Below are 19,841 nucleotides of genomic sequence, written 5' to 3'. Positions count from 1 at the left end.
TTGCGTTGTTTTGGAAAAATATTTTTTTTAAATATATTTCAATCTTTGTGTACGCAAATCTTTTCTGTTTAGAAACTTAATATATGTTAAACATCACAAGAGAGCATATATAACAGAATAACAGAATAACAGGATAACATTCCAAGTTCCAAATATTTATTTTTTATGCAAAGTAGATCCTCCAGCATGTTAAAATTTTAGTACATATTTTAACAGAACCGTTTTGTTATGCAAACACAAACAGTTATTATTATGTCAAGACTTGCCCTTATATATATATATATATATATATATATATATATATATATATATATATATATTGCTTTGAGTTTTTGTGATAAAGTTTATTCCTTCCTCCACGATCGCCCTCCCTCGTCTTGTTATAATGGGTCAAACGTCAACTTACCTGTGAATATGATCCACTGATTTGCATAATTGGTACATGTAATTCTTGACGGTTTCTTCGGGCAAATAATTGCGTCTGTCTTGAATAAAAAATAACAAAATTCAAAAATTGTTTTTTGAGATTTTAGAAGGATTGGAATTTTGAAAAAAAAAAAAGCAGAAATTAACAAAATTCAAAAATGTTTTTTTGAGATTTTAGAAGGATTGGAATTTTGAAAAAAAAAAAAAAAAAAAAAAAAAGCAGAAATTAACAAAATTCAAAACTGATTATTTGAAGTTCTAGAAGAACTGGGACTTCGAAAATAACAAAAAATTTCTAGTTTTGGAAGGAGGAGGTGACAATGAAGGGAAGTAGTCTCAACTGAACTCCACTCTCTTTGAATAAATCCGATTCCCTGGGCAGTTTGTTTGAACAGGTTTATGTAAGCCACTTACTACACGATAAATCTGACTTTGAAATCTAGTGGACAATATCCTTTTTTTTTTCCCTCCCTGCTTTTTCTCACAAAAGAGGCGTAATGAAACTACCTCTGCTTTATCGCTATTTTCAGGGCAGGTGCTCGACTCTATGGTACCAGAAACATTCACAACAAACACTTGTCTAGCTACAACCACTGACAAAAATTTCCTTTACTCTTTATCTGTCGTTGTGCCCACCTTATGGATAATAATGAAATCTTCCACTTACTTTAAACACTGGGAGAACATGTCTCTTGGTGTTGCTCACAGGTTATATACCTGGTTAATGACTAAAGGAACCTCTAAAGGGTTCCTATTTACTTGTCTCCCCACGAGGGCAGAGTTAGACACAGGTTCGGGTTTTTTATGTGGGGGAAAAATCCAGCTCCCCTAAAAGGAACACTCTGGATATAAACAAAAATTAAAATTGTCTCAGTCATGAAGGATTTCTCCTCCACTGATCGAGGACAGAAAAGGTGAAGTGTAGCATCAGAACAGATACTACACTGTGATCTTGGCCCGAAGGCCAAGTGAGAGAAAGCCAGAAACTTTTTTTAAAACTATTTGATTTGAAAAAAAAAAATGTTTATAGGAAGTATCAGAATTCTTTGCTTTTATATTTCCTAGTTGTTTTCGAAGACGCATTCTTTCAAATATCCAATTGCTTCTAAACGTGTTTACCTTCAATTCTCCAGTTGATTTAAAAGTGGCTTGTCATCGAATTTTATTTGTTTAAAAGTAATTTAAAAAGTTGCGTTCCTTTCAAATATTCTATGATTGGTGTGTTTTTACTTCATGAAACAATACCGTGATGCTTGTTGCTTTGTAGCATTTGTTTCGGATATCTTTGTATTTCTGGCATTCAATTAATATGTCTTTCATAGTTATCTGCTGGTTGCGTGATGAGCAATTTAGTGTTTCTTCAGTTTCAACAGGCAGATATGAATGTGTTAGTTTCGTGTGTTCTGTTCTCATCTTATTTAGAACAACAGTTTCTATTCGTCCTTTTGTTACTGCTGCATTGGTTTTTTGGATTATATGTTGGGGTTCATACAGTTTATTTTGCACAAGGGGATATAAGGTACTTTTTTATTTTTTGGTATACCAACATGACTTGGTAGGCAAACATGACTTGACATACAAACATGACTTGGTATTCAAATATGATTTGGTATACAAACATGACTTGGTATACAAACATGACTTGGTACACCAACATGACTTGGTATACCAACATGGCTTTGTGTACCAACATGGCTTCGTATACAAACATGGTTGCGTATACAAACATGACTTCGTATATCAAGATGACTTGGTATAACAGCATGTCTTCATATACCAACAGGACTTCGTATACCAGCATGACTTCATATACAAACATGACTTTGTATACCAACATAACTTGATATACGAACATGACTTCATATACAAACATGACTTTGTAGACAAACATGACTTGGTATACAAACATGATATTGCATACGAACATAACTTGGTATACCAACATGACTTGGTATACAAACATGACTTGGTATCCACGCTAGAACTATTGTTTTTCCTCCATTTTGTTGTATTCGTTCATCATATGTAATAGATGGGTTTTTGAGCTCTTCTCCTTTTAGGGTGAAAAAGAATCAGTTTCATTGTTGATTTTAATTAATTCAAATGCCATTTTAATGATCTGCACTTCGGTTGTCTATATCGATGTGTCACTTGGTAGCCTTATTTTAGAGTATCCATCTGTACATACTGCACTTGTGTGTGCTGTTTTTTTTTGTTGTTTTTTGTTGTTGTTGTTTTTTAACCGTTCGTATAAATTTCTTTGTCTTGTATATATCTTTCCCGAAGTTCTCCATAGTTGTTTCTGCTTATTAGGCTGTTTGTGTTTGTTTTGTTTTTGTTTTGTTTATTTTTGTTTGTTTTTTTAATTTAGTAAGCGTTAGGTCAATGCTTGACATAGTTTGTGTCTAGGCTGGTTTGTTATTTATTGTGGTATAGCTATGTTGTCAGAATTTTTATTGATTTTAGTAATTGTTTCTTTAATTCCGTGTCCAAAAGGGGGTACGTTTTCCTGGTTTACTTGTCTAGAAGTGCATATAAATTATAGATGAAAAATTCTCTCATATGTTGGATCGTTTGGATTGCTTTGTTATTCTATTGTATTACTAGCAGACGTACTCCGTGCTGCAGGGTATTAAATGAGGCGCTGAATGTCATAACTCGGTAAGCGCCATCATGGCAAAATATCAAGTCAGTATATCATTTTATTCTGCATGGCCTCCTTTAACACGTACAAGAGTAGTTATGGTCGCATTCAGATCAGAACATGGGTAGAAATCGACGAACGCACCGTATACCCATCAAACTAAACTTTAACAGAGTTTTTCTCTGGGTTATTTATTTTTTTTGTGGCACTTACCGAGTTATGACATGCAGCGCCTCAAATTTGATAGATATAGAGATTATAAAGGCAATTTTTTCCATCTTATGTGTAATTAAAGCCTTACTCTTTGAGTTGATACTAGCCTGGGTACCCCACATTGCCCGGGTGTTTGGAAATGTGTGTTGAGCAAAAAAAAAAAAAAAATTGGTAGTAGGCAGACAGGCAGGCAGGCTCGAACTAATGATGTCGAAAGTTTTAGGCAGACATACATACATACACAAATACATTTAAACAGACAGGTGAGATTTATATTATAGACTAGCGGGGCTACCCGGCGTTGCTCGGGACCGTATAAACAAGCAGAAAATTAAATTTGATGTTGAATATTTTTGTTATTCTTAGGAGAGAGGAATTTTTAATGTCTATGTATCATTTGCTATTTCGAGCAAAAGAATATTTTACCTACCCTAGGACGGCTATTACACGTATGAAAAAATTGTATCTTACCTAGGGTAGGTAATTTACAGCATGTATATGAAATAATTTTATCTTTGCAAGAACGGGTAATATAAAACACATATTAAAAATAATTTTACCTACACTAAGACGGGTAATTTAAATACATATATGAAACAATTTCACATACTTTTTTTTTTTACCTCAAAACGGACTTTACTCTCTCCAACCCAACCCCAAAAGAAAACGCAAGAATACGTTAAAAATTAATTATAAATGGTCAATAGTTTTTAAGGTATGATTTGCAGATGGAACTGTATCTGATACGTCCATAGTCTAGTTTAAATCTAATATAGACATGGCATACTTTCAACATTGTGTCTTCATCTGCTCCACAGTCTTTGATATTATCTTCAATAATTTTAGTGCTTTTAGACGTTTATTAAGGTTATGTGCATATGTATATATTAAAAAATGTTATCTGTGTATTATAAAGTTGAGTTTGCTGTTGAGGGTGACTCCTAAAAAATTTGTATGTTTTACGATTGGGATTGTCTCTACGTTTTCGTGGATCAAGGTGATATTTCTTTGCAGAAATGTATACAGACTTTTATTATTTTTTAATAATTTAAAACCATTTTTGTCGGTCCAGTTTTCTATTCTATCAAGACATTGCTGTATTAGCCTCTATATTGTTGAATGTTAAGTCAGGTATCTTCAAAGTTTTCGAACTGAGGAGGAGGGGTATTGCTAACATTTTAGAACTATGTGAACCAAAACATTTTTAATAAAAAAAATTACCTTTTTTTTATTATTTCTTGAACAAAAATAAAAACCACCACACTATTTTCACACATTTCCATTTCAAAAAATTTTCCTGAATATTTTTACGTTTTCTATAAAACCTTCACAAGCCTGATTAAAGACTTTGGCGGATCTGGAGACTCGTGTGTTAGTTGATGAGTTGTCAATTGCAAAGTCGTCTATGAATGGTAATTGTTCGAATTTTGCATTGACTGTTTTTATTGTGTATATTTGCTGAGAACACCACGCTCTATAAGAGGTACGAGGGGAAAACAAATGAACACATATCTAAGGAAATGGCAGAAACACAAGAGGAAGAGCTCCAATCTGTAGTGGAATGGGGACAAAAATGGATGGTCACATTCAAGGCTGGCAAGACTAAGCTTGTTTCCTTCAGTAATTACAAGAAAATTTTTCTACCATTGATAGCAATGTCCAAAGACACATTAGCTGAAAGTATTTCTTTTAAACTCCTCGGCTTAACATTCATAGGGAACATGAGTTAGAACAGATACGTCGAGAACATTGCCAAGGCCGTTGTGAGGAAGGTAGGCTCTCTCTACCATGCTAGAAAGCTACTTATGCCTGAAAATATCCTGTACCTCTATAAGGCCACCATTCGCCCATGTATGGAGTACAGTTGTCATATTTGGGCTGGTGCATCTGCTACTTGTCTCTCACTTCTGGGCAGGATTCAAAAAAGATTCGCCAACCTGATAGGTTCTGAACTGTCATCTAAGCTTCAGCCCCTGTCCCATTGACGAAATGTTGCATGCCTCTGCCTGTTCTACAAGTATTTTAATGTTGAATGCTCTGACGAACTACAAGCACTTGCACCCCCTCGACGCAAATGCCCTCAACAAACTCAACAAGCAGCTAAATCCCACCCTACACAGTAGAGATCCCTAGGTGTAAGAAAGCCTTCTACTCCAATAATTTCTTCCTCAGAACTGCTAGACTTTGAAACTCCCTTCCGGGATTCTGCTTTCCCAATTGTACTGACATGCAGAAGTTCAAGTGTAATGTGAACAGACATCTTGTTACTCATCACTCTTCATAATACCACTGCAACTTATATCTCCAATAGTAGCCCCCTACTTCAAAGTGGCATTGTGCCTTGTTTGGGGTGAAAATTGAATTAAAAAAAATGTTAATTTTTATTATGAATAGTGTGATAATATACTTCCTTCTGGTATTCTGGTTTCCTCTTTGTATTCGTCTAATAGCATATTTCCGTGTTGTGTTGTCTAGGATCTATGAGATAAGAATGTTTGTATGAATGTTGCCATGTTTCCTCTTATTATCATGAACAAGTCGTGCACTCATAGCAGTCGGACTGACGTATATCCACACTTAATTTGTTGTATTTACTTTTCTGTTCAATATATTTGGTTTCCACTAATTACTGAGTTGTGTTTTTCTTGCACACTCTTACACGACCATAAACACTAAGTGTGCCTAAAACTAAATGAAAATTCTATTAGGAAAGCTTTTTTTCTCCAGAACTGCTCGTCTATGGTACGCAATACCATGCAACTGCTTCCAAGCTGACTATAACAGGGTCGTTTTCAAGTCCATCACAAAACAGTTCTTGTTGATCTTAAATAGTTAATTTCTACCTAATTTCTACCATCACCGATCATCTTGGTGTTATCTCACCTGACACTCATTAGCCTTTATCCTTGAGTGGGCTCTGAGCCTTAACAATCAGTTTCTGAATATATAAAACGTCTACTCTTTATTACCTGAAGTCAATATGATAAAATCATACAAATAATAGAGTTTAACAAAATCGTATTATTTGGAGCATTCAGCCTAGTGTCCTTGGGTTAGATCTTATTCTTGCAGCATTTCAGTTGATGTGACCTTTGACCTTTGACCTTTGACCTTCTCCAGGTAGATCTTGTCCAGTCCAGCAATTTTTTTTGTCAAAATATCTGTATGCGGTTTCTAACTAAACTCTTTATGTAATCCATTGAGGCAGATTGTTTCTGTTCCGTCAGCCATGACATGGTAGAAGTCGTAAGTAATTCTTAACTATATTCTCAATATCACCTTTACTAAGATTGAACCATAATCGGTTAAAATTGAAGAGGCTAAAACATTCTAATCAATAATTTAAAAATAATAAATGATCACAAAGAAAAAAATGCGCAAAAAAAATTGACATAAAAGTTCAATTTTATGTACATAAAAGTTACTGCAAACATTACTTGATTTTTCCGAATTCGGCATGGAATCTCTTTTCCCGGGCAACACAAGGACACAGGCAGCTAGTTCCAAATAATCTGTTCAGACTTCCAAGTTGAAAAGGTTTTTTGTGAAATATTTAGGGTGTTAGGTCGGATGTCTTACCGGCTTGAAAGGCCGACAGCATGTCAGAAGTATTCCTTCAAATTATGTATTGATTTTAAGGTTTCTTCTTCTTCAAATTGACTTCCAAACTAGTCTATTTTTGGCCAGGTCTTTACTTATCCTTCTTTCTCTCGGGTCAATACTTATCACTTTCTCCATATTTTCTTTGGACTTTGTGAACTGACCTTGCTACCTCAACTCTTCTACATCTACTAACCATTCTTTCAATTTTACCAAACCATCACTGCACACATCTCCCTATACTGTCAGATTTAATCTCCCTTTGAGGTCATCAGATATAAGCCTGTTTGTTGTTTCTGTATATACTGTAATACAAAATATATACTAAGATACACTAAGGTTGGGTTTTGTTTGAAACGAAAATCTTTAATTATTCTATTAAATATAGTTTATAATTAACTAAAAAAAGCAACACGTACATCGTATCATTCTAACTTCATTTTTCTTCATGCCATGTATGTACTCAACCCACCGTCCATCATCACACACTGCAAACTCTGTTAGTTAGTAATGGCAGAAGTTCTGGAATTTATGTTTCTGAATTTTTCAGATGAGGCTTGATTATTATTTTAATATTCTTATGGAAATCGCTCAAGACAAGGCATGAAGCCACTTGATGTAAAGAGCTAACAATAACGAAAGATGATTAGTGCAAAGGTAGGAGATGTCTATTGACCTAAGTCTTTAAAAGACCAAGGCTATAGGTAGAAGGAAAACAGTGAGCAGGAAGAGAGTTCCACAACCTTGAAGTCTTTGGAAAGAAGCTACTGGAATAGGAAGATGTATTACAATTAGATATTAAACTAACGAATTGATGGAAACTTCTAGACCAATGAGTCAATTCATGTACTCACCCCATCATACATCATTGCACACCACATACGCATGCCTGATAGACTCTTTCTTTAATGAATATTGGTAACACTCTATTTATTTTATTTAATTACTAGCATTTCAGCCCGGCGTTGCCCGAGTGTTTGGAGGTGTATGTTGAGCAAAAAAAAAAAAAGGTCACTTGTTTTAACTTTGATCCTTATTATGTCCCCTTAAAATTTATTGTTTTGGGCTCAAATCAAGTTATTAAGTTAGATCCATGTCCAAGGAACCTATATCTAAAATTTCAAGTGTTTAGATCCAAAATTGTCGGAGGAGTTTGGTAGAGTTCTCAAACGTCAAATCGTTGGAATTTGACCCCTTAACAGCAAAATTTCTGGCCGAAAACCGATCACATAGATTTTCCCAAATCTCAGTAGCCTGTATATCAAATTTCGAGTCTGTAGACTGAAAATTGACAGAGTTATTGCGTAGAGAAATGTACACACACACACACGTTCACTTTTATAGATATATAGACTAGCAGTTCCGCCCGGCTTTGCTCGGGCCCTATGTACTGTTCATAAGGTTATGTACATATGTATATATTAAAAAGTGTGAATACGTAAAGTAATGCCTTTCTGTATAATAGTCTCCCTTAACTACCATAGAGAAAGGACAGACAGACATTTTCACTTTTACATATATATACTATCATTTCTGCCTGGCGTTGCCCGGGTGTTTGGATGTGTATGTTGAGCAAAAAAAAAAAAAGTTGTTGTAGAAAAGCAGGCTCGAACCCGTACTGCAAAGGAGGAACAGAACGGGAAAAAAAAAAAACTGACGTCTATGCTGTTATTGACAGAGTTATGCGTAGGGAAATGTACACACACACACACACACATACACAGACAGACACACAAACAGACACACAGACACGTTCACTTTTATATATATACATATATATATATATATATATATATATATATATATATATAGAGAGAGAGAGAGAGAGAGAGAGATAGATAGATAGATAGATAGATTGGATTCAATATATAGTAATGATTTAAAAAGTATTAAAAAAAAAATGACTCATGCGCCACCGATAATCGAAACCAAAACGTTCAGCTCACGATTTATTTTGCCTCTGCCGTCAATGACTGGGCTATGAAAATATGTTTACTGCAAGGCTAAAAATTAAAACAAGAACCAAAAGCTACTGCTATGCATTCATAATGCCGGCGTTTGACCATCACCTGGCAAATTTCATTTATTTAATTTGCACACTTTTGCACCGATTTTTCCGAGCTAAAACCCAAATATAAAGTTTTGCATGGATTCAAATACTTTATATATGAAGTTTCTTGTCTGTAGACTAAAAACTTTAGGAGGTGTTTGGTAGGCAAAATTTATTAAACAAAAATATATACGTATACATAAATATATATGGAAACAATTTTGTGTTTACTATAAACTTTTTACGCTAATATTATGCAAGTATAAATCATGTAGAATATCTGCATGAATATAATTACACGTAATAGTTTACTAAAGACGATCATCCCATTAGAAAACCGAAGAAAATTATAGGGAATTAATTAAAATGAATGTTTAAAAGAATATGCAGATGAATTCAATTCCATGACACATATATAAGAAAATTGTATTTTCTTTCTAAATGATTAGAAAAGAGGTTTTTAATATGAATATCAATACACACAAAAGAAAAACGAATTTATAGGGGTATAGAAGATAGATAGATAGATTAGATAGATTTGTGGACTATTATCCTCATCTTCTGGTTGCTGTTTAATGATGTTTCGGCCAATTATTCCTCTAACCTTAGTCAGGTGGTTAACCGCAACGGGATAGGAATGTTGTATCCCCCAACTGCATCCGCAGTAATTAATAGGGAATTAAGAGGAATAGTCGGCCGAAACGTGAAACAACAACTAAATGAGGATGATAGTCCACAAAGTCTTAAATAAAATGAATTATACTCATCTCAAAATGAATTCCAAATTAATTCAATAATATTTCGATGCTGTTCCCACCTTTCGGTCGATGTAACCTCCAGCCTTCTTCAGATGTATTTTGTTAAACTCGGAAATTTTTTTATATCGAACTCGTGAATCTGCATGGAATTTCAAGCAGTATCTTTTATTTAATCCATGTGATTATCGTTCCATCATAATTGAGTAAGTAATTCGCAATTGTTTTTTTTTTAGTCTTTCCCGCACTGAAGATTGAACCTTCAACCTCCAGGAGAGTGTAATTTAACAACCGAATTTTACCAAGTACTTAATTCACTATGTTACTTCCATCAAACCCACACTTGACCTTGTGTCTAACCTGCTAGAAATGAGATCAATAAAAATAAAAGTCAATTGAATTCTTCTTTTGATCGATATATCAGATAATCCCATGTTCTGCATCTAGATTTGAATGGTAAGTTGCAAGTAAATGATAATTGAGCACATTTAACATAGACAAGCAGGAGGAGTACCTGTTGTGGGTGTTGTATTACCACTTATCTAACAAACACAATAGTTACAAAACCTATGAAATGAGATCTTTTGTACAGACATACTCTTTAGCAAAACGGTAAGACACCACCCGCAACAGGTGGTCCCTCTATCTGAAACGCAAGATCGAAACCTGTAGACATCTTTTTTTTTTATGATTTTAAAATATTTTAATTTTGTCTGCCCTAAATAAAGGATATCGCTCCGTAACTCCGGACTCTCGCTTCTCTTATTTTCTCCTCTAGTCCTTTCATTCCAGGAGCGATGTTTCTGACAAAGAGGGAAGAATTGCTCTTTTCTGGGTGAGAATCTATTCCATCTTATACTTACTGTTGGCAAGTTTTTGACCTTGAAGTAGTAATTTATTTTTACCTCCTTACATCAAGTGGATTCATGCCTTGTCTGAAGCGGTTTCCATAAAAAAAAGGAAAAAGCTAAAGGAACTACTGTGATATGTGTCAGATTTATAAGGGGGCAAATAAGTTGAGCAGCAAGATGTTTGTTCAGATTACATTTAAACTTATGTATGTTGGTATGGTTGGGGAAGCAGGGAGCAGGAAGGGAATTCCAAAGGTGAGCAGACATAGGAAAGAAGTTTATCAGAATAGAAAATCTTCCAGTCCTCAGGGATCGCTACTCTAAGAAAATGGAATTTGGATGATAGTCCGCTTAGTCTGGGATATTTTTTCTTAAATTTAGTGCAACACTTTCAAGTATTCTGTTTCAAGGACATTCTATTCTGCAAGCTCGCTACTGGTTCCAGACTTTGGTGACATTCATTCAGGATGCATTGATCCAGCTCCTTCCATACAACACACAGCATTCTGAATGCATGCAGACCATGCACGACAATTCACAACAGTCAAGATACTTATGTCCCGGGACTAGAGGCAAACACCAGAGACCTGTGGATTCGCGGTAGATTCAACATCAGCTTTGATGGTGTGAAACCACGTCTTTAGCTGACCTTCCCGGCGTCTTTGCCAATATTGGAATAGTTCTGGAGCTATTGTTTTGTGGGTAAACTCTCCTGTGTTTCGGAGTGCAGTGTGGCCAAACCAACAAAATCTCCTCTTTAAAAGTGCTTGGTTAAGGGGAATGATTTTGCATCATGTCCAGGTTTGTGTATTGGAGACAAAATTGTGCCAGCAGACCCGCAGAATGCAGTCGAGTAACTAAGCAGCATGAATTTTTAGATGGTTACATAAAGTACATGTCAGGAGAACCTGGTGGCAAACGGAAATAAACTCATTGTATGTAGTATGAGTGAGGGGAGGGTTCAAAGCTCAGCTACCTGGACAAAACATGCCAGAAAGCCTGGTGTCGATTGATAATATAGAGAAATTACAGTTCAATTATCAGAATAGAGTTCAAGTCAAGGAAGCATACAGACAAGACATGCTTGACAATGTAGAAGTCTAAGTGAAGTCTAAGTGATTTGTCTGTTTGTCTTCAAAAATAATCTATCTCTGGTCAGGTCTTTATTTATGCTTCTTTTTCTCTGGTCCATTCTTATCACTTCCTCCATGCTTTCTTTGGACTTTGTGAACTGACCTTGCTACCTCAACTGTTCTACATCTATTAACCATTCTTTCAATTTGAGTAAAGTAAGAGCTAAATAAAAAAAAAATTAAGTAAGGAGGTATTAATTTTAGCCTCTCTTTTAGTCTCTCACCTCGTGAACGAATTTTCTCTTCACAATAAAACCTTTGAAACCACAGTAAGTCTTCATTGTTCCATACATGAGTTTTATTCGGCCAAGTTGAACAGTTAATCAACAGCCACTAGACAATGCAACCTTATAGGAATAGCTCAAATGGAAATGATCAAAGAATAAAGATAATGACGACGTACGTATGTAAAGAAGACGTTTGTTATTTGATTTGATTTCTTGATAGCTCACTGGCTAGGCCTGCACAGTCACATCAGCTGTTGTAATTCAAAAACAGACTGATCTCAGGCACAGATAGAGTGACAAATATTACAAAGATGCTCGCTTATAATGTAGAAACTAGAGAAATGTTTGAAAGTTTGTTGTGAAAAACCTCACCTCGAATGAGTTCGTAAATATTCAGGTCCATCAATTCACAGATTAAAACCAACATTCCGGATCTTTTGTCGCTGCAAGAAAAACAAGAAAATAGCCGATTGTAAAAATACACAAAAGTGAAGTTGATAGAAATGGATTTTCAATTATAAGCATAGTTTATTTACTTGTTGTATAAATCCAGGCATGGACACCCGTTTGTTTGTTCAAACCACTATCTTTGTTTTTTCAGCCAATACCCAACAACAACAGCAACCAACAGGGATGACTCTAAAATCTTATCACAAAGGAATCGATTGATGCCTCTGTTCAGTCTCAAGAGACTGTGCAAACGTAAACCACATCTATCCTGAATCGGTACTGCTTGATTCCAGTGGCAAGGACTGACTTAAAGCAATACCAAGATAAGCATTTGAACTCCAACCTATGGTCCCCCCCCCTCGCCAAACATTCACGAGAAACACTCGTCTAGCTGAAACCACTATCAATAATTTCCCCCACTCTTTATCTGTGTCTAAACCTAAACGTAGATTCCATGAGCAAAGCTTCTTTCTTAGAACTGCACGCCTGTGGAATTGTCTTCCATTTACCTGTTTTCCAGCTGACTACCATTTGGTCGTCTTCAAGTCCAACATTAACAAATTCTTGATGAACCGTTCCCCCTAAGTAATCCAATTTACCAAATTTCCTCTACTAATGATTACTACAATATTGTCCCATCGACTACTGTACACTTATTAACCCTTATCCTCGAGTGGCCTCTTGGCCGTGATAAGTGGTGACTCCTATGTTAAAAAAAAAAAAGAAAAAAAAGCGGAGAGCACATATAGTATCTGGAATCTTCAAATGGTCACCAATTTTAGTACTGACCAGACTTAACGTTGCTTAACTTTGGTGATCTGAGGAGAACTGTTGTGTCAACATGACCGTGCCATATATAAGGAATAGAACTGTTATATCTCTATACAAGGGAGATAACTTAATAAATACGACCAAGAGGTTTAAATGTGGGCTATATTTATTTTGATTTAAAAATGTATGTAGAGAAGGTGAAAATTCAGATTCCGATTTTTGTGAAATTTAAACGATAGGTATTTGACATCGATTAATAAATATTCCGCAAATTTCAGCTGATTTGGAATATTTTACAGAGTTTTAGAGAGTACGAGTACAACCTCCCATTTAAAAATTCAAATATTTCAGATTTGCATTGAATTTCATCCATAGTCATCAGACAGAAATAGAGCAAGATTCCTTGAATTTCTATTTTTTTCTTAAGACGCCTTAAGCTTGTTTTTATAGCCTAGTGCATTAAATTTTAGACATTTTCTAAAATCAGGATCATGTAATGAATTTTGATCAAAATTAGAATAAGAATTTTAGGTACAGTAAAAACAGTTAAGTGTGCGTTTATTTTAGACCGTTTTAAGTAGTGCTGCTGCAAACAAGTTGGGTTCCCTATATCGAGCTAGAAGATTACTCACACCTGAGAGTATCCTGTACCTCTACAAGGCCACCATTCACACATGCATGGAGTATTGTTGCCACATCTGGGCTGGTGCATCTACCACTAGTTTCTCCCTTTCAGGTCCAAAAAAAAGTTGTCAATTTAATCAGTCCCACTTTATCAACTAAGCTCCAGCCCCTGTCCCATCGCCGCAATGTTGCATCACTGTGCCTGTTTTACAAATATTTTAATGGAATGTGATCTGATGAACTCGTTTCACTTGTACCCCCCTCAATGTACATACCTCCAACAAACCTGCTCAGCAATAAGAGCTCACCCCTTCACTGTTGATGTCCCTAGATGCTAGAAAGCTTTCTATTCTAATAGTTTCTTCCCTCGAACAGCTAGACTTTGGAATGCCCTTCCTGCTGCCTGCTTCCCTGGCCGTACTGATATGCAGAAGTTTAAATGTAACATAAGCAAATATCTTGTCAATCTTTCCTTGACATGGCCCCAAATAAGTAACCCCTTCCGTCCAAGTGGCGATATGCTTTGTAAGAGGTGAACATGAGTAAAAACAAAGCGCTTATTTGAAGCAGAGAATGCGTACATTGTTCAAACTGTTATGCATCATATAGGTATATAGGTATACTAACAGGGAGACCCGACGTTGTCAGGGATTGAATGAGCACCAAGAAATGTTCTACCCTCCCTAATTTTTAATGTCATTAAAATCAGTGAAATCGGCCATTTTTTAATCAAATTAATTGCACCAGGAGGAAGCTTCACATGTCTCCTAGCAGCGACTTATCCCACAATACATGGGAGTCTACATTGCACTGTAGAGAACCTACTGTTGCTTTTATAAAATTATTTTTATATATATAATGACTTGATTTAAAGTTTAAAATTCAAAAGTCAAGTATCATGCTTCAATTGTGCTTCAATTGTGCTCCAAACAAAAACATTAATTCTAAATTCACCTCCTGTCATAGCAAAGAACCTACTGTTGATTTTATTTGCCTGGCCTTACTGCTTGTGCAGTGATCATAGCTTGAATTTAAGTTTAAAATTAAAAAGTGAAGTATCATTGTGAAATTGTGCTTTAAAACGGAAACATTCATTTCGAATGCGTCCCTGTCATATCAAAGAGCCTACTGTTGATTTTGTATGTCAGGCCCTGCAGCTTGTGTGGTAATAAAACTTCGTAAATGCACTTGTGATGTTAGGTTGTGTAAAATCAACCATAGTAAGTAGGTCAGGCTTTGGTTAGGCGCCTAGAGCAGTGTCATCACACTCCCAATTCCTTTTAGCTGAACTGATGACCTGGTTCAAAACCTCGGCCTGTGATTTGGACTGGGCCTCCAACTCAAAAAACATTGGTTAGTGATACAGTCCAAGGTCAAAGTGTTTGTCAACTCTTGGATTTAAAGGAAACTTTCCTTATAGGATAAAATGGAGGCATCTGTCACGTACGTTTTCCCTTTCATCCTGTACTGACATTGTACTTCCTTTGCCTGCAAAATACCTGAAAGCCTTCTAGTACCTCCTGTCCTCGCTTCTTTGGGACAGGAAGAGGCACTGGGTTCATAGACAGGTCTGTGTGACAGAGGCTTGGGAATGCCTGACTCATCATCTAGATGGTGAGAGACTAGCTTTTTTAGGTCGAACATCGACGGAAGAATCTGCATGGAATCCCACAGTCGATAGCGCCTTTCTCAACCTCATCTTTGATCATTCGGGGTAAATGCATTTTTTAGAGAGTACCAAGCCATGGTCAGGAGGCTTTCAAGGTCCAGCAACCTTCCTCTGACTTCTAGGAAGGAACTTCATAGAAAATTAGTGAGGGGGGAGGGCGCTGACGACCTGCTTGTTGAGCGATTGGGGTTATCAGAAGAGGAGATCTGCTTCCAGTAGAGTTGGGTGCCAGGTTCGAATCATCTCAACAATTTTTTCTTTGAACTGGCGCTTGTCCCAGAACTTCTTAACCCTCAATGTCATACTACACAGTTCCAGATTAGTGGACTCACCCGGGTGTCTCCAGTGTAAGATTCCAGCAGAAGAAACGCCGGAACATTCTTTCTTCGAATGCAGTGAAGTCCAGCAGTACTATGGGCCTGTCAACATATTGATCCCAAGCATCCTTTTCCACTGAACGTATTCTACATCATCCACAATGTCGGGCCAGATGGTGTTTCTTGCAATGCTGGCCATAGGCAAGAATGGTGATGTGGATGCTATAGCTGAATGAGAATTGAGGAATTGAATCTTTTGCTGATCAGGATCTGATCGCGTTCTTCAAACACCAATTGAAGGTCAAGATCAGATGTGATAGGGAAAGATTCCATTCCTTGTTTTTTGAAAGTAGATGGATAAAGTAATGAGCTTGTGTGTGCAGAGGAATCAAGTTTGAGTACATGCTCCCTGTTTGAGCATGGCGCATTTAGTTCCAAGTCCTTTCAGACCCCAGACTCCCTAAAATAAGTCTTTTACTTTCTTAGCTAGTCAAGTGAATGGCTCCTGCCTCCCAATAGAAAACCTCCAAGATGCCTACTCCCAAATTTTTCTTTTCAACCCTAGCCTTTTCCAAATTGCATTCATCTTGGAAGGATATCATTTACTTCCCAACTCCCCACCCAATATTTTCTTTTTTCCTTTCTAGACTTTACTCCAATTAGAGATAAGACTGCTTGATTTTTGTTTCAAACAAGCCAGAAAAAAATGGGCGGTATATCATTTGGAGGGTCTTACTAACACAGTTTTCACCCCCCACCCCACTTCACCATGAAATTATTCTTAATACAAACGATTTATTTATGTATATATTTATTTAAGATAAAAAAAAAAAATGGTTTGCGATCTGAAGTAGGACGACCTCTGGAGTGAATGTAGTATTATGGTGAGTGAATATTCTAGCTATGCAAATTTTAGACAAATATTAGATACAGTGACAAGGATGACCATGGACCACTCCCCTCCGCTCCACACATTTTTGAATGAACTTGTGATGAATTTGCTTTAATAAATGTAACATGTTTTTAAATGAATAAATTTTTCAAATTTAGGAAAGTTGCTGGATGGACGTAATGGGATACAGACTTAAAAAAAAAAATTTTTTAAAGAGAAAAAGAAAGGCTCAATTCATTCTGGGAGTGAATGGAACAATTACTCAGAAATGAGGATCGGTGTTAGGACAGGTGATGTGATGGAGTACGGGCTTAAACGAAAAAGAAAAAAAAAAAGAATAGTCCCTTCTTTTTGCGGGGAGGGCGGTCTATGATTTAGAAAGGGTTTGGAGGGTCAAGCAAGACACATAAAAAAGATTGATTAAAAGTTGTTGTTTTTTCCACTTACAAAATAACTTCTTGAAGATCCAGAATGTTTGGATGTGGATTCAATTTTCGCATCGCTTGGATTTCTCGTAGTTTATTCACTTGTTCTGAGCTTAAAAAAAAAATGACATCATGATATCAGTTGAACTGAATGAATGAAAGCACATTTATGTTTTTTTTACGAAATTTTAAGGGAAATAGTTGATTTGGAGTTTACTATCGCTTCCCTTATTTGTCTTTTAGTCCTCAGATTCCATAAGTGATATTTTTACTTAAAGCCAAGATCTACCCGAGGATAAGACTTAATCTGATGGAGAGATTGTCAGATAAGATACAATCCGTGGAATTAACTAATTTGGATTATTTAAGGAGTTGTTTATGGCAAGTATTTGTTGACATTGAACTTGATAAGTTTTCAATCAATATTTATAAAAGTATCATATACAAATAACTTTCTAAATTTTTAGTCTTTTAATTAAATACAGATTTCAAAGAAATTTCAAAACTAGAAACGAATTTCTATTCGATAATTTAAATATTCTTAAATTCCTTTAAAATTTCCATAGGGCAGGAAATACTTTTTCTCAAATATTAACAAAACATTATAATTGCTGACTTGTTTATGGAAAGGAAAGCGAAATGCATTTTGGTGGATTTAAGTTCATTAGGAAAAGTTTTTTTTAATTGCGTTTTAAAAATCTTGTTATATTCTAAACTAATTTTTATTTCATATAAGGCATGCGTCATGCAGTCACAAGAAAAACACATACAAAGGTACACGTGGAGTTGTTTTGTAATTTTATTAGTATGCACAGTTGTGTACTAGCAGGGAGACCCGACGTTGCCCATGACTGAATAAATGTTTCACACTTCCAATAATTTTATTGTTATCGAAATCGGTGAAATTGACCATTTTTCAATCAAATCGATTGATTGCCTGCTCTAATCTATGGTGTACTGGGAAGAAATTTCACATGCCTCCCCGCCGTGACTTAGTCTACATTAAATTGTAATCTACATTGCACTGTAGAGAACGTACAGTTGATTTTATAAAAATATGTTTATATAATGGCTTGAATTAAAGTTTTACATGCAAAAGTCAAGTATTATGGTTCAGTTGTGCTCTGAACAGAAATATTCATTTCGAACACGCTTCTATCATATCAAATAACCTACTGTTGATTTTATACGCCGTGTCCTTTTACTTGTGTGATAATAAAACTTCTCAAATGCACTTGTAATGCTAGGCTGTATAAGGGTGTTAACTTTAGTCAAAATCTGACTGTTCCTTTTTTAATCGGATTTTTTTAAATTATTGATTTTCGATACTTCTCAGAGGCATTCCGAAACAAAGCCTATCTAAAAACACTGCCAGACACATAAAGTACATTTGTGTGAAATTTTAAAACAATCGGCCTAGCTGTTGCATGTGTATGTGTCTATGTGTGTTCCATGGATAACTATACTCCCACGCTTCTAAGGAGGAGTTAACACCTGGGAGAAAGGCCTTATGAAATGAGATCAGATACAACACTGTTCCCCAAAGGAGGGAGTAATGCCTGGGCGAATAGTATTATGAGTACAAAACCGGTACTACACTATCCTCTCCAAAACGAGAAAGTAATGTCTGGGAAGATTTTTTTTTTTTACACGGTGGTCACCATTTATCAAGGCCCAGAAGCCACTCAGGGATAAGGGTTATTGCAAGTCATGACAACAAAGCAAATACACTACACTACTTGCTGAAAGAGGAGGTAATGCCTGCGAGGAATTTATCATGAGTACTGAACAGATACTACACTATGCCCTCAAAAAGGAGGATGTAATGCTTGGGGGGATGGTATCATGATGAACAATATACGAATTGCCTTCAATAATCTTCCAGACTTTTTTGTACAGGCATTTAAAATTGTTGTAGACTGTTGAAAATTCAGTATGTTATTGCTACACATCTTATGAGATAACTAATTTTTATGATTTCAGGTTCAAATGAACAGCTACAGCAGGAATTGGAATACACCCTACTAAAGCCTGAATGTCACAGCTGGTGAATTTCTAAAATTTAATCTGGACGTGAAGACACTTTAGAAGAACGATATGCAATAAAATTCTGTTTTAAACTTGAAAAAAAAAAAAAAAAACGCTTCAGACTTCTTTTGGACCATCTTGCATGAATCGAGCACCAGTCTTTGAGTGGCATAAGAGATTCAAGGAAGGCAGGAAGTCTGTGAGTAATAATGAGAGGTGTGAGAGGAGTAAGGAAGTTAGAAGGCCAGGGTCGATTAGCCAAATAAAGAATTTCATGGATAAGGACCGTCGTGTGTCTACATCAATAAAAGTGCCCATAAAAAATGTCTCAAACTTATTGAATGCACCTCGTACTACACTCTTATCCCCAAAGGATGAGGTAATATCTGGGAGGGGGACTTAATGACAACTAAACGGATACTACACTGCTTCTCTCTGAATTGAGCATTGAAAGATAGTTCATTTTTTTTTCACCACTTATCAAGGCCCGTAGGCCACTCGAGGATAAGGGTTAACGAATGTAAGGTGATAGTGTAGTAATCGTTAATGGTGTAGATTGAGAAGAATTTGATTAATTAAGGGAGCTATTCAACAAGAACTTGTTTACATTGGACTTGAAGGCTACCATATTGTAGTCGGCCAGGAAGTAGAATAGTGTTTCACAAGCAGACAGTTTTTTTTTGGGTTTTTTTTTTGCCGTTTCATCCCAAACAAGACACAGTGCCATTTTGATTTAGGGGGCTACTATCTGGGACATAAATTGTAG

At 35.9% G+C, this 19,841-nt stretch overlaps 1 protein-coding gene across 5 annotated transcripts in view; it reads right to left on the bottom strand.

The window, feature by feature from the left end:
• Positions 1-19,841, bottom strand: part of LOC145260392 (MAPK/MAK/MRK overlapping kinase-like) — a 187,700-nt gene that overhangs the window by 70,832 nt on the left and 97,027 nt on the right. For 3 of the 5 annotated variants that reach the window (XM_080118343.1, XM_080118345.1, XM_080118348.1), the window contains 3 exons: positions 17,070-17,159; positions 12,272-12,342; positions 407-485 (listed from right to left, as the gene is read on the bottom strand). In XM_080118343.1, the coding sequence (XP_079974469.1) occupies positions 407-485; positions 12,272-12,342; positions 17,070-17,159 (240 nt within the window). The remainder of the gene's footprint in view (positions 1-406; positions 486-12,271; positions 12,343-17,069; positions 17,160-19,841) is intronic. The other 2 variants (XM_080118346.1, XM_080118347.1) reach the window with 1 other exon arrangement.

This window comes from Euprymna scolopes, chromosome 36, assembly GCF_053919585.1.
Source record: "Euprymna scolopes isolate OS-2025 chromosome 36, ASM5391958v1, whole genome shotgun sequence".
In the NCBI taxonomy this organism is placed as follows: domain Eukaryota; kingdom Metazoa; phylum Mollusca; class Cephalopoda; order Sepiida; family Sepiolidae; genus Euprymna; species Euprymna scolopes.
Note: the sequence above shows the minus strand (reverse complement) of the source record. Positions and strands in the feature narration are given on the sequence as shown.